The following is a 15,838-nucleotide window of genomic DNA, read 5'->3' on the forward strand; positions in this document are numbered from 1 at the left end:
AGAATACTGTCTCCAAAAGTTTTTTGAACAGCTGCATCAACCATGTTTAGATACTCTGGAGGAGCAAATAAGCTATTTGACCACAATAAACCTAATTTCTACCTTCATTAGTTAAGGGTTGAATTACACCCTGCAGCACAAGATTTTGTACATCTTCCAAAGCTGGTTATATTTCTAATGTACCACATGCCCACATAGAAAAGAAAACAAGTTATTGATTTAAAACATCTCACATGTATAAAACCTCTCTTTTTCTCTCTTTTCCACCATGAAAGTTGCTCTAGATTTTTTGTCCTTCCTACCTGTAAATTAATACATGCCAGCCAATGTGGCATAGCCAGGCAGCTCATTAAGTTGCAATGCAGAAGTCAGGATGAGAAGATTAACTCTTAGATACAATGCCTTAGTTACAATAAAGGTAAAAGATAAACACATCAAGACAGACATCTATTTCCTCCTCCCTCTTCCTCACTCCTAGCCTCTTATTTTAAGAGTCTGAGTTGCAGCTACTATGAGAGTTGGTGAAAATATTTAAAACAAGAGTTCCAACAACATGTCAATGGCTCTCATTTCTACTTGCTCCTCATTAGTACTACTGTCAAATAACAGCCAGTGTTTGACCAAATTCAGCTCATGGAATATGCTGGCTGGTGCCAAACCAGTGCAGTTGGATGGAAACACTTTAAAGAGGTGGACCATCATCACAGATTTATTTTTACATATCGTGCCTGCTGAACTGTCACATAACTGAACACACAAGCAATGTTTTCTGCTACCTCCAGGTGGTTAGGAGGCTCCAGGCCCAGTCTGACAGAAAATGATTTGGCTTTAGTAATACACACAATCATCACATTACGCAGGCATGAAGTAATCAGCCTAAAGAAAGCTAACTAGTATAGGATGTGGCAGCACAGATTCTCAAAAGAAACACACCAGCTCTTCAAACCAGTCAAATATATTCCCTGTCACTAAGGTTTTAACTGACCTCCACCCAAGAAAAAGTTTTCTTAAGATAAAAAATTTCCTCATATATCACCACTTTTTTTCTTAAATAAACAAATAACACATAAAACCTCAAAGAAACAACAACAAAAAAATTCACTCCCTCCCCCTTCCACATTCACCTAATCATCCATATGAAATATATACAGGAAAAGGAACAGAAAATGCATGTTGAGGAATGTACACTGTTCCACCTCCTGCGGTCACTTCTGTAGTGATGATAGCTTCAAATTATTTTCTTGGAGAAGAAAAGGACACTGGGAGAGATCCCCATGAGTATATCATATAATGAATTCAAATACAATAGCAGGGAGGAAAATATATTTAAATGATCAGAAAAATAACACAATTTTCATAAGGAACCAAGTCTGGTAACACATAACTTCAAAGCATCGATGGACTCAATGCTGATTTTACTTGACTGCAGACATAGACACACAAATTAAGACTTCAGCTTTAGCAAAAGCAAAGTCCTTCTTTCTTACACATAACTATAACATCACTTTGCTTCCTCCCTCCCTGAGCCCTAGCATTAAGAAACTTGCTCCACAGCAAGTTGCATCACTTACCTGAAAAAAATCTTTGTCTGGCTAAGTCAGTCCTGCTAGCAAAGCCAGTTAGCAGGGCAGCAAGGAGGGTAAGAGCCAGAGGGCAGGAATGCTCCATCTACTGAGATTGCCATCTTCAGCTGCTTTTTTCATGCCCACCTGAGCTAATCTAATGACAAAGTGGGAAAGGCTTGCTCCTTGTTTCCTCTGTTCTTCTCCCTTCTCTAACTGACCCCCTAGTTTTCTTTCATTTCTTCTTTATTTCCCATTTAGTTTCCCCCCAGAAGGTGTTCTTCCAATGCAGTAATTCAAATTGTCAAGTCTCCTTATGAGCCAAGCACAATAATTTTCAGTTTAAAGCACCTATTTTTGGCAATTAGAATACCCTCCAAATAGCATTGCAAGGATATGTTCTTTAGAAATCTTTACTGATCCTTAAGTAGTCTTGAGAAATAGGAACATATGAAATATAGTAGCAGAAAATCCCCCACACATATGGAAAACAGTAACATACTTTTTCACTCATTATTGAACATGCTGTTGGTAAAATCAGTCTTGCACTTATCTGCTGCAATGTGCGCCGTTAACATAAGAATTCTGAGAAAGAATTGTTTGTTAGATTCTTAAAACACTTCTTTATCCCTAAGTAATCACGCCCTTGAAGGCTTAATTTATAGAAAAAGTCAACACAAACTCTCTTACATGATGTTGTGCTTTCATTCTTTAACACCGGATTACTAAAGAATTGTTAATTTGGTAACACACAAGGATGAAGATATAAAGACAACATCTTTGAGCATATTACAGGTTATGATTACTAGAAATATTAGATTTAAAAGACCAAAGTCAGCTAAATCTAGATGTATGTTAAAGACTGGATATTTACATGAGGAAAACAAAATGAAGAATTAAATGTTTCAATTTACACCTCTTAAAATTTGTAAGAGAATGTGAAAGTGAAACAGAGCAAAGGAAGTTTAAAATCAAGCAGGTTACCTATGTTATTATATTATGAAGAATAAACAACTTGGAATCATGAACAGAAACATTTTTAGGATAAATTTTAAACCTAATTTCTGGGGAAACCATCTGTTTATGTATTTCTTATGCTTTCTGGTACTGCTGTTTCAAAATTATCATGTCAATCTTGAAGTAAGACATTAGTGTTTGAAGATTTTCAACATGAACTGAAAAATCTCCAGAAATCTCTCGGATTTTTTATTTTGACATAAATTCTATTAGACCCATAAGAACATGCTTACCATGCATATAATACATTGGGAGCAAAAGTGGATCATTTTTTTTTAAAGTGGGTCATTCATTTTAAAATTAGGGACATTTTGAAGTTCATTACAAATATTCAGACTGCAAAAAGGAGAACATTTTTTATTGTGAAGATGGTGAAGCACTGGAAAAAAATGTCCAATGAGGTGGTAGGTGCCTCATCCTTGGAAATTTTCAAGATTGGGTTGATTGGGGCTCAGAGCAACCTGATGCAGTTAAAGATGTCCCTGCTAATTGAACGGGATTGGACTAGAGGGTCTTTATACTCCATACCCAAACTATTCTATTATTCTATGATCACAAAAGCTATTAATATAATGAAATTGTTGATTTGCGATAAAATATCAAGGGTGGAAATAGTGGCATCACTCAGAAACAATACCTATTCTGGTCTGCCCAAGAGCAAATTATTTGAAAGACACCGATTTTTTTTCAGTATTTTCAAAGAAAAATTGTGTAGAAATAGTCCTGTCTCTTGTAAAAAATGGGCTACATAGTCAGTGTCAAACAAAGGGCTAAAAAAAGAACAATAACTGTAATATGAAGGATGAAAGAATAAACACAAGGAAGAAAGTATAGGAAAGTACAGTAGAGAAGAACTCAAGATGATAATAAAGTATTTCTTTTAATGATAGAAACACGTAAAGAACAGAGCAAGAACCACTTCATTTTATTTTCTTCTTTGTGAAAGAAAAGGAAGCTATAGAATTCCCTATAAACAATAGGAATATTAATCCAGTATTTTTATTCTACTCATTTCTTAGTAAGAGACATTTTTATATATGAATAAAAAATACATAAATAAATATATATAAATAAAAATACCAGCAGGGAAGGTATTGAGGATGTATATAATGACATAATTCTCATAGAGTTCAGTTAGAATAGCCAAATAATTCAAGTCTGAAAGCTGTGTCTCAAGGGCAAGGTAAATTGTTCCAAAATTTTAGAATTTGTCACTTCAAACCTCTCTACTGTATTAGGCTCCTAAGGAAATTTTACAAGCAATTTTCAAATAATACTTAAGTAAACCTCTTAAAATACCTGCTAAATTCTTGCAGACTCTTATCAAAGGAATTCAAGAACCATTTGATTTATACACCACAGCTTTGACAATGTAACAAGGGGGGCAGGGGAGAGACTAAACAATTCTCAATTAGTGGCGTTTATCTAGCTTTAAATATTGTCTAATAGCTATTGTTTTCCAACCCAGGCAGGAAAAAAAAACAACAGAAAAACCTCCCAGACCCACAGCAGCAGTAGATTTTTTTTATTTTTCTGATTCCATTTCTTTTAGAAAAGCAGGAGAAGTGAGACCACTTCCAACTGGGAAAGTTGCTATAAATTTTGCGTATGTTTGAAGTCAAAGGAAGCATTCTGAACCTGAGTCTCAGTTCCTACTGTTTAATTTGATTTTTTTTCTGATTTTAAGCCAAAAGAGTAACTTTCTGATGACATTCTACTAATCCAGCCACCCATTTATAACCTTGTTGGTTATGAATAACCATTATTTCCTGGTAACCAATAGTAAGTAGCTTGGTAATGTTGTTCAAATAGGAATACTAACAGTGACTATTGTTATTTCATTGTGATAATATTAAAAGAGATATGAAATACCAACTGTACTGGAAATGAAAATAATAAAAAGCAAAAGTAATGAACAGGATAAAAGTAAATGCTAAGAACACAAAAGTAACCACACATATCAGATCGTAGGTCTATTTAGTCCTGTATCCACTCCTTGCCAATTGCTAAAAGTCTGTTTCTGAGGCACAGGATTAATGCAGAGCAAAACACTTTATATTTAAGTCTTCCAGCCTCCAAGAATTTTCATATTTCTCCCATAAAAGGAGAATTAAACAATCGAAATTCAGCAATGCATTACTATTATTCACTTCAAAGCATGTGATCACAAGTAAATTATTTTTACTAGAAGTGGTAAATGCAGTCCTTCATGACCTTTTTTCCAAGGATAACTGGCATCTCAGTAGTGAACCGGAATAATTTTCTTACAAAAAAACCATAAAAAGTGAAAAATAGTGAGATAAGAAAAAAATAATACTCTATTCAAATAGCATAATGAAAAATAAGAAAGCAAAATGTAAACGTTTAGTGTTTCTTTTCTGCAAAAAGATAAAAAATCTAGAATAATCAGCATAGACATTTTAAAATAAATGTCTTACCTCATATGCATAGCCCAAGAAGGAAAAATGACTCCTGAAGTAGCCAAGTTTGTAAGCACCTATGAAGACTAAACAGCGGATGACTTCCAAAATTCCTGCTTTGGACCTAGAAAAGGGAATTAATTCAGATTAACATCCAGTATTTTCTTCTTTGCTAAATTCAGTGACAAAGAGAAAACAGAATTAGTTTGTGATGTCTTTCACTTACATCTAGTCATCTTTCTTAAGCTTAAAGTTAAGTTTTTATGGTATTTACTTTACATTGACTTACAACCATGAATTTGCTGTGGTGAGAATACCCGTACTTGCAAAATATATTTGAACTAACACAAATGGAGCTGTATATTTAGTTACTGTCCTTCGATCTCAAAAATTACCACAACAAAATTCTGAGAACTGCTACATAAATAGTTCAGAATATTTTCAGTGGTCTACTTCCATAAATTTTTACTAATACCTCTTTATTAACTCCCTAGGTTATTCACATGTCTGGCATGTTGACAGATTTTTACCTATCCTGAATTAAACTGTTCAGTCCTTAAAAGTGAAAGCTATTCCTTCCTGAAAACATAGTGAACAGCAGGTGCAAAGCAGTACTGGCACCTCAGTCTCGAAGGAAACTTCTACTCCATATTTCTTCTCTGTCAGGGCAAATAACTTCTTTGCAAGCAAGTGTGGATGCCACTTACTCTTCTTTAGGGCCATAGTGCCCATAGGGACTACTTCATAATGTATCTCACTGGACTGGTGTATTCAAGATCCAATTTCATTTGAAGCTATACTGATTAAGTTTAGTCTCAAGTCTACACCATCTTTCACACGATTTTGAGCCCACTCTGAGCTACACTGTGTGCTCCTCATATATCATCACTGTATCTGGCACCTATGGCATGCTCCACAGGGCTCACACAATCTGACCTTGAACAGCCTCAGACAGCTGGCACATCCCACTCACCTGCCACTGTCCCAAACCCAGAGGAATGGACCCAGTATATGCAAGCACAGAGCAAGACATGAAGAACCCATCCCAAAACCTTTCTGCAGGGTTTTCTACACAGATGTAGTATTTTCTTGCTATGAGAACAATCCTGGATTTAGGTGCTGGCTAGTCATGTGTTATTTTGTAGTCAACAGACAGCCATGTGCGGGTCTGGGTGATTTTATTGATATAATTACTGAGATTTACATATAGTTATAAATAACCCATAATGAAAGAATAAAAAACTCCATATATACAAAATATATATATATTTTGTATCTTACTTGTTCTCCATAAGTAGTCCAAAAGATGCCAGGGACAGAATGATAAAGCCAATTCTCACGAGAACTGTTCCCTGTGACAACATCTGTTAAAAGGCAGACAAAAAATTCATTTAGAGTAATCTGGAGAGAAATGGAGTTTTTATGGAACAGTAGCTTGAACTTACTCACTGAGTGAAGCAATTGTCTCCTTTTAAAGTAATTTGCTACTTTAAATTTTAGGGGAAAAAAATCTGCTATGGATAGCACTCATACCTAGAGTAACCACGTTCAGAGTTGGTTCCTGAATACTGTATTAATGTTTAATGCTATCTCCTTCTGTCCCATGTGGTTTCTTCCCAAAGTTATTTGATTTCATTTTGATTCTACTCAAGAGGTAAGGAACTTCTACATAAAAATCCCAGCAGCCCTGTTCTTTAAATCTCATATTATGTTACCAGGTTTTTACAATAGCCATCTTTGAATCCCACTGGATACAAATGCCAATGTACTGGTAAGAATAACAACTCACATGACATGATCATGTTTAAGACAAAACAAAATTAAGGTTTTCCCTTCATGACAACTCGACACTTGGTTCCCAAGTCAGCAAAACTTTTTAGCTCATATCATTAACTTCAATCAGACTTAAAACACTTTTCAACATTAACATGTGCATGAGTGTTTAGATGAATCGCAGCATGAGGACGTCTGTCCTTAAAATTTACATCAAAATGACATAAACAAAATTCATAAAAACAGAAATTGCTTTGATTGCAAAGTTTGAATTTTTAAAATTTATTAAATATTTATTTTGTATTCTATACAGCTGCCTTTGAAAATCAAATAATTAATAGGTTTCCTTTTTTCCCTCCCTGATTTTGTTTCAAATAGTTTTGAAAAGCTTTTGGTTTTGTTTTATTTTATTAAAACAAAACAAAAGTATTGGATCTGACTGAGTTATAGAAATCCTTTCTTGCTTCAGCGGCAAAAGAGCTTATGAACAGCATCTTGTGCTTCATTTGCAGGCATTGGAAAAATAAAACTCCACAAATGTCTGCCCTGATTTCCATAAATCCCATTCAGTGACAAGCCTAACTTCCTTCGGTCGTGGCCCCAACCCCTCAAAGAGATCTAAGGTAAGTATCTGTGAGCAGGGGAGGCCACAGGAGGATACTCTCAAGTTTTACAGCTGTGTGAACTTAGAGTGCCCATGTTTGCAAAACACATCAAACCACACACTCAGTCTGGGCGGGTTTCTGTTGTTTTACTGAAGCATCACAAACACCTACTTAGATATCCTCAACAGTTATTGAACAAAGAAAAATCCATCCTAGCCATGTGCAAGCTAAACAGCAGCCTCACCAGTTTACAAGCCAGAACACAGTTCTCACAAATGACACCTGTCAAGCCACTCTGTTGCACAGATTTGTACCAGGTGAGAATCAAACTTACTACTGCATTTCCACATTACCAATCTGCTCCATTCCTCATTATGATAAACTTTTCATCATTAGCAATAGGAGAAATTTGTTTTGAAGTGACAAAGTGTTTGGACAGAGCGTTTTTATAAAAATTTGGCACAGATTCTATTTGAATTTATTAAATGAGGAGTACTTTAACTGCTCATCTAGCCATACTGAGTTCAACTTCCACTTCAGCTTCCTGTACAATTTGGGCCATACAAAAATTCAAGAAGTGAGGAAAGAAAAATATTATTTGGCACAGGCATAACGGAACTCATCCATAAATTTCTTAGAAATGCTTTGACGGGCTTTTCAATGATTGTTACTAGTCTAACAAAGGGGTTTTCCAGGGAACAAAGAATGAAATTCAAAACTTTTCTCCTGAAAGACTGTCCTCACTTTTAAACTGAAAAATTACACATTTTTTAAAATCTATTCATTCTTGCCAGGTGGGTCTGATTTTTCTTTGTTTGCACTGTGATGTACCAGGTCCTGTAGACTGTCTGAAAAATGCTCCCACAGTGGTAGAGCACTAGAGAAGCAAGGTTTTGTATATTAGGCAGGAAAGAGAACTAAACATCAAATCCAGATTTCCATCAAGTCATGGAGTAGCTACATTACAATATATGTCTAAAATCACACTTTGTGGAAAATTAATGAAACTGCAATGGTTTTCATACAAGTGCTAATACCTGTCTTCAGAAAGGATTCAACAGTACATGCTATGAATGAGCAAGGGTGTCCCTAGATCCCAGTTTTAAAGAGCTGCATGATTTCAAACTTCTCTGCCTTTCCAGTGATCCCAAACTTCTAGCTTGTCCCAGGCATGTGGGTTTCCTGGTGACTCCAGCTGCAGAAAGCTGATAGCAGCAGATAAGATAATGCAGATTCATTCTACCTGCCTTTAAGTTCACTGAAGTGCCCTAAAACCCGTTATTAACCTAAGCTTTTGCTGAAACTTGTGGAGAGAGCACACTGGGAATGTGGGAATAAGCTAAGCACTTTGGGAATTCCATTTCTTGCCATTAGCTAAACTGCAAGCCTAAAGACTACATTTGGTACTGCATTAAGAGTTGGATTTGAGTGGATGATGGAAACACTTCCTAAAAGCAGCCAATTTTGGGTCATATTTTAGTGGTAGTTTTACCCATAACTTCTATCGAGGACTTTTTTCTTAGCTTAAAGATATATTTTAATTTACATTACTAGAACAGGAAAAAGAATTAAAATTATCCCCCACATATATCTAACACAGAAGAATAAAGCACAGACTAAGAACTTGACAGGAAATTAATACATTTCAGATCAGTTTTAAACATGGAGTTCCAGAAAAAAAAAGGGAATAGAAATACATTTTAACGTCTTTTCATAAATGAGAAGAACTGAAGCAACCTTGTAACATTTTAAAAAATCAAACTCAAATGTAAACAAGCCTTTATCTTTAAATTGTTAAAATGCTATATGAGGTTCTATGGCATAATAACTACTCGAGCCAGGTGTGATCATATTTTACACACTTGTTTTTTCAGGCCAATTTCCATTTCTCTTCCGACACACTCCTACTTGAACTATACTATTTTGAACACTAGCTATTTGTAAAACTCCTTATGGTGAGTATGCACTCTGGCCCAGAATGTGATGGACTGGAGGACTCTACAGCACAACCTGGTTAATTTCAAATTTGCTATCATCAGATTCATGCAAAAGCATGGCACTGTAATGCCTGAGCACAGTGTGGCAGCTTTCCACTTCCCAAAACATCAGCTTTTGGAGGGGTGAAGGGTGAGGCAGAGAGCCTTACTGGGAATCATGAAGGTAGAAGGTGCAAGTTACCCTTCACTGTAGGTACACACACCACAATCACATACAACAAAAAAAAAATTCCTCATTTGTACTGCTAGCCAAGGATTACCAAGAAACTTTCAGAGAAATACACCATGATGCTATTGGGAATAACATCTTTTAGAAAAGCAGCCATATAGCGTAATTTTTACCACTGTTAGTTTGCTTCCCTAACTTTCTCTTATAGTTCCACTGGTATAGTAATATGCTGCCATGATTCTTTTATTTGCTTTCAAACATGTATCACCCTATGAAGTGGATGCTGGCAGCTGAGGCATCCATTTTCTAGGCATTACTCTACCAAAATCAACAAAATAGTCAGTGGGTTATATCACTAAACTAACATAATATATCAAATCTATGCACTGCAAGCAGCAGTGCAAAAAGAATGTGCCTTTTACACCTTCATTAGTGTTAGCATCCTTGTTCCACCTAAACATAGTATGCATGGATGTACATATAAAATAAATGAGTATTTATATACTGGAGTATTTGTATAAACAGAGAAGCATGTGGGACCACAGCAGGTTCCCCAATTACAAGTCAGCCACAACTCTGCAATGTGGTTATTGGCTGCAATCAAGCAGAAAAAAATATTTCTGTTGGATTTTCATTTCATTTAAAGCTTTAAAAATATCTTTGAGCCTTAAAAAATGGGGGGGAAGGGGATTATAGAATGTAGAAAGAAGTTTACACGGCTTTGTAATCAACAGAATGCCATAGCATTACTATTTTATGGTTTTTTAGTGATGAAAAAAACTAATTCATTTAAACAAAGGAAATGTTATTTCAAATATGTATTTAGATAAGCATTAAAATAGTCAAAATTGACTTTTTATACTGCAAAGAACCAGGTTTTTTATTCCTTTGGAAGTATAACATGGATGCATTTTCTCATTCTGATTTGTCCAGCGGTCCAAAAGAACTTCTAGGAATGATGTCAGCACATTACATAAGTTAACAGCTGCCCTGATCTCATACATCAGATGATCAGATACATTCAAATTAGGAATGATAATATGATGCTATGAATTTTCTATTGTTAGGTGTTGTTAGCTGTATGAATTTATTTTAACTTAGAATTCCTAGGAAAAAAAAAAGTTAATTCTTAGCAATATTATATACACTGTACTTGGTGATGTCCTACTGAATGGATACATTAGTTGTGTTCTTAACTTTCAAGAGATCTTACTAATTTCCATCTAATTGAAACTGCTCACATATTCATATAATTATAAGCACAGTAAATGTTATAGTATCTAACAATAAAAAAAAGACACTGCAAAATGTGTTTAAGGTGCACTTCACTTTGATTTATATGATACCTGAAGTTCTGGAGCTATGAGACTTTTGCTTTGAATGTACTGCAGTTTTACACTCCTAGCACTCTCTCTGGGACTGATCCAAATCCCATTTCTTCAAGAGGCTTTGGATCAGATCTAGATGTGCAGAGCTCAGAAAGCAATTTTTATTCACTGGATGTAGTGCAGATCACTATACAGAAAACAAACACTGTATGCTCTCTCCTGTGGAAAATATATATTTGTTCTTTCCTGTTTTGCTCTTTTCATAAGTTAAATGTAGGTCATTCAGACAGAAGGTATATGGTTGCTCTTTATGGATAGAGAAATTTAACACTTCTACAGGGTGTGAGACCAAACACTGAGCAACTGTAATCACTTGAGAAATGTAATAGCTGTGTGCTGTGTCTTATGGCTGTTATGAAATGGAACTTATACCTAAAGATGAGGAAAACAGTTAGTTTTCTCCATTTATGGAGCTATGCCACAGTTATGACATAATTCATAGCCAGACAGAACGTTCCAGTTGTATCCATAGACATTTCATAACTCAGTGTAGTGGAAAACTGATATTGAAGAAAGGTTTTGTGCCAAGTAAAGTTATTCATACACAAGCTTCCTTCTCATGACAGCTTCTCCACTGTGCTGCAGAGCAATGCAGGAACTCTGCCTTGGGGCCAGCGCTTTCTACACCCACGCTGAAGGTTTATGTCCTGAGATGAGGTGCTTCCAGGCCCCTGTGCTCCCCTCATCCTTACTACCTTATTACCCTGCAGTTTTGTGCAGAGAATTTTGTAGTTGCTTTTCTACAGTAAGTTCATAAATGGAGGATCCTCAGGACATTTCCTCCATGATGGAAAGAATTTAGTGATTATCTGGGGCTTGGGTGCATTTTTCAACTTTCTTTATTACTTATTCTTAAACAGCTGCAGTTACCATCAGATAAAATAATGTGGACCATCCATTTTTCCTTCTAGGATCAGAAAAAGGCCAAAACAATAAGGAATAAAATAGAAAAAAAAAATCAGACTCCTTAATTCTGGCTGCTAAAAGCAACAGCATAGAGTAAAAAGACCCAAAAAACCATTTTGAGTGCAAAATGAAACAAATGGAAAAAACTCAAACACAGAGTTTGATTCCTATGCATATGTAGGAATCTAGAAGTATTCTGGAAAATCTTGCAGAGGTTTTTCTCAATACAGGCACATTAGCAATCAGGTATACTGTTTGACTTGTGTATTTTGGAGGTATTTATTCATACCTTTGGCTTAATTCCCTGTCCTTATAACAGACTAAGCCTCAGATGATTTAGTAATCTCCTAATTCCCTGCAAGTGCAGCGTGACCCTTTGCAGAAGTAAACATGGCACATAGAATAACTCCATACTAATCCAAAGAATATGCCTGAGGTAGCTTTTATATTATACCAGGAATGCTACATCCTGCAGTGTCCAATGGGGCGGGCAGGGGGCAGTGACCACCGCTGGCAAAGGGTTGGAGATTGCCAAGTGAGCATGCCAGGACAAGGCTGAAGAACCCAGGGGGCCCTCTGGGTGTTTACAGCCTGCCTGTGGCAATGTGGATGACACAAACACAGCAAGAGCACTGCTCTTTAACTAAGGGCGTCTTAGAAAGGGTTTAAGAAGAAGACCAAAGGGCATTTTATCAAACTAAGAGAGTTTTGTGGTGTTTCTGTACATCTTGAGAGGTTTTTGACTTATTTGTGGGAATATTATATCCATTAAATCCTGCTTCATAGCTATGAAATTTTAGCTTTAGTACATGAGGGAGAAAGATAGGAAGAAAAACAAGGAGCTTGGAAGGATGTGAAACCTTGGAAGCAGTTAATGTCTCATTTCTTTTAGGTGGACATGGCCTTGTAGTTCACCTTCACAGGCTGCCAGCTATCCACAGAGGAACCAGTCACCATGGAGATCCCATTAGGCAAGTCTGTGGTGATAAATCCATGCCTCTCCTTGCTGTGCTTCTATCAATGCTCTTGTATGTTGGAGATTGGAAGAAAAATTTGCCCTGACTTTATGCTCCTCCAACTCTGAACTAATGCTGACACCAACCTACCCATGTGAAAGCACTGCAAGGCTATTGCAATCTTCCTTCTAAAGCCTGGGCATCTAATAGTATGACCAATCTTAACATCTAAAACTCCATAGTTTCAAGCCTCATGAGGTACTAAAAGCTAAAGTAGGCATATATGTCTTTTAGGCAAATTATTTATATTAAGTAAATAACTGATATTATTATTAAAAAATGTTTACTAAACAAAATCAAATGTATATTTAATAGCATGGGGTTATATATTTAGCCATTTAGGTGAATTCTTTTACAGAAACTAGTTATCATTTTAGTACTTCAAATAAGATATGAGTTGGCTGTAGAGCTGCTGCCCAATCCTTTAATATTTAAACATGTTGTGTGTCATTGCTGTTAGCAGGAGATATTATTTCATAAGGGAAGGAATTACTTACAGTCATAGAAGCAAGAAGTTCAATGTACAAGTCCACTATTACAGCAAAATGTACAAGTGCATAGCAATTAAGATAAACTGGTACATGTGGGTTGTAGGGAACTTCTTTTCCAGTGATCTGTATAAAACAAAACAGTTACTTGCTTTCAAGAGTGACCTGCTCTGGCCTGTTGCTTCTTAATATTCTTTACACTTAAAACACAAAAGGGATGACAGCTAAATGAAGAAAGATAATTTACTGTCAAATTTATATACTAGTTTGAGACAGTTTAACTTTGTGTGTTTGTGCATTCCCACACCTGAAAAAAAGGAGAAATTACTGTACTCCATAGAAAAAAATTTGAAAATCTCTTCAGGAAATGAATAATGAAAAAATAACTTAAAAAACACGCCTTTTCCATCAAATAAAAAGAAAAAACCCCACAGTTAAAACATTCATTTCCTTCAGTTTCTTTTCCCAATTCATCTTCCCCCATGCTTTATGACTGCTAATTTGCTAATTTAAAATAGCATGTGTAGAGTTTTTAACATTGATCCAGTAGCATTAAAAGGCCCAAGTAAATTACACACAACTGAAAGCCTGTGCATGTTCTATTTACCACTGGGATTTCCTCAGGAAGGCCAAGTCTAGGTTTGCCTGGTCCCCAGCCTGGCCCTTTGAATATGACAGAAAGCTTATTGCAGAATCCAGGTGCGGCCCAAAACGTGTTCCAAATATGAGCCAAGGGACGTAACTGAAAAAAAGGTAAGCAATTTTTCATTGTTTGCAAAATAAAGATTAATAAAACATTGCATTTTATTAATTTTTAGTTTTCAAATAAATGATTTTTCAAACTCTGTAAAGAGAATAAATTAGAAATAGATGATGACAGTTCAGAAAACCTGGCTGAAATAGGCAAAAGCAATATGAAGCCCTTGGTTAATTTGGTGAGGATTACAATGACTTCTGCTCAGAGGAAAATCTGTTTTTCCATCTGTGTCTCCTGTAATCACTCCTGAGTATTTAGTGGCATATTGTATAGCTATATTTATGCGGTATGATTTGGTTACTGGGACCTTGAAATGACACACTCTCAGTAATGAAATTACTTAGTATCTGACTGAAATGGATATAATTGCACATCCTCCCACTTTCCAGCCCTGACAGTAAAATTTCTCTTTCTTTGAGATTCCTCCTTGGTTGAACAATCATGAAAAGCAAATATGGATTCCACTGCTTCTCATGTTTTTGCAGAGAATTTTTACCTAGCTTAACTGAAACCTGAACCAATAAGTCTAAGAAGCACCACACTAATTAGTTTTCTTTTTTTTTATTATATGCTTTTGTCTGTGCTTCACTATTTATTATTGAACTGCAAAACACCTCATTCAGTCCAACACCTTATATATCACTGTTTTAATTATTTGTTAATTTTACTGTTATATATTTTCATGATTACTACAAGCTCTGCATATACTCAATGCAGTGAGTAGAAATGGCTGTCTCATAATGAAGTACTGAAGAAATTGTAGATAATGTAATTGACTGGTCAGCAATGCAAGGATGGCTTCAACAGTGCCTAAGAGACGAATTTCTTTTGAATATAACTGAATGTTGAAGATATCAGAATCAGTGATAAAAACTATAGCACCTGGAGCATGATGGGATCAAATGAATTTACTGGATGTGTTAAGCCATATACAACTTTTGCATCTTCGGCCTCAAATGTTCCTGATGGAAGAAGAAAACAAAAGAATGACAAACAATCAAATTCAAAAGTATACATATTTTTTCCACACTGATTCAACATGACAGAGAACACCTTCTTTTACGTACCAAATATCCTGTCCCAGATAATGAGTGTGCCACCATAATTTTTGTCAATGCAGTAAGGATTTCTACCTATAATAAAAATCAATTATGAGACAAGTAATACGGTAAATCAGAATACTAGGAACTGAATTATGAAGGAAAAATCATCATTTCCGTCACATTATAATCTAAAAATAACTTTAGAAGACAGCTAACCCACCACTCCTCATATTTCTATATATATTTCTTTTTTCCTTAATAGCCTTATTGCTCTCTTTCTGTTCAGATTCAAACTTACAAATCAAATGCATCATGTCCAAAATATCTCTGAAATTTGGAGACGAAACCAGGTCACAATATATTTATAAAAGAAAAACTTAAAAGCAAACAAAAATGAATCCATCAGTTTACACCTAAGAAAATATATATTAAATACATATAGGTGTAGTTATCTCATTAATATCTGTCAGGTGTCTCTATCCTCTATGTCACATGTCTGATCCTGCACTATTAATTTCAGTGTGAGGAAAACTGAAAAAATCCTTCTAAGTTTTCTAGGGAATATATTTGTATATAAGCAGTCCTCTCAATGTTAGGAGTGAAGAAGCATTGGTTACACATCCCTAAGTTTGTGGAGACAGTCTGGAGCAACTGTACAGCCCCTGATCAGCTCCATAATGATTTACCTTGACTCCAA

At 35.6% G+C, this 15,838-nt stretch overlaps 1 protein-coding gene across 1 annotated transcript in view; it reads right to left on the bottom strand.

The window, feature by feature from the left end:
• AGMO (alkylglycerol monooxygenase) overlaps positions 1–15,838 on the bottom strand; it is a 186,396-nt gene that overhangs the window by 72,759 nt on the left and 97,799 nt on the right. The window contains exons 7-12 of the mRNA XM_030943230.1: positions 15,166–15,231; positions 14,981–15,060; positions 13,949–14,083; positions 13,351–13,467; positions 6,281–6,363; positions 5,018–5,123 (exon numbers count right to left, since the gene is read on the bottom strand). Of these exons, the coding sequence (XP_030799090.1) occupies positions 5,018–5,123; positions 6,281–6,363; positions 13,351–13,467; positions 13,949–14,083; positions 14,981–15,060; positions 15,166–15,231 (587 nt within the window). The remainder of the gene's footprint in view (positions 1–5,017; positions 5,124–6,280; positions 6,364–13,350; positions 13,468–13,948; positions 14,084–14,980; positions 15,061–15,165; positions 15,232–15,838) is intronic.

Source organism: Camarhynchus parvulus, chromosome 2 (genome assembly GCF_901933205.1).
Source record: "Camarhynchus parvulus chromosome 2, STF_HiC, whole genome shotgun sequence".
NCBI classification, from domain to species: domain Eukaryota; kingdom Metazoa; phylum Chordata; class Aves; order Passeriformes; family Thraupidae; genus Camarhynchus; species Camarhynchus parvulus.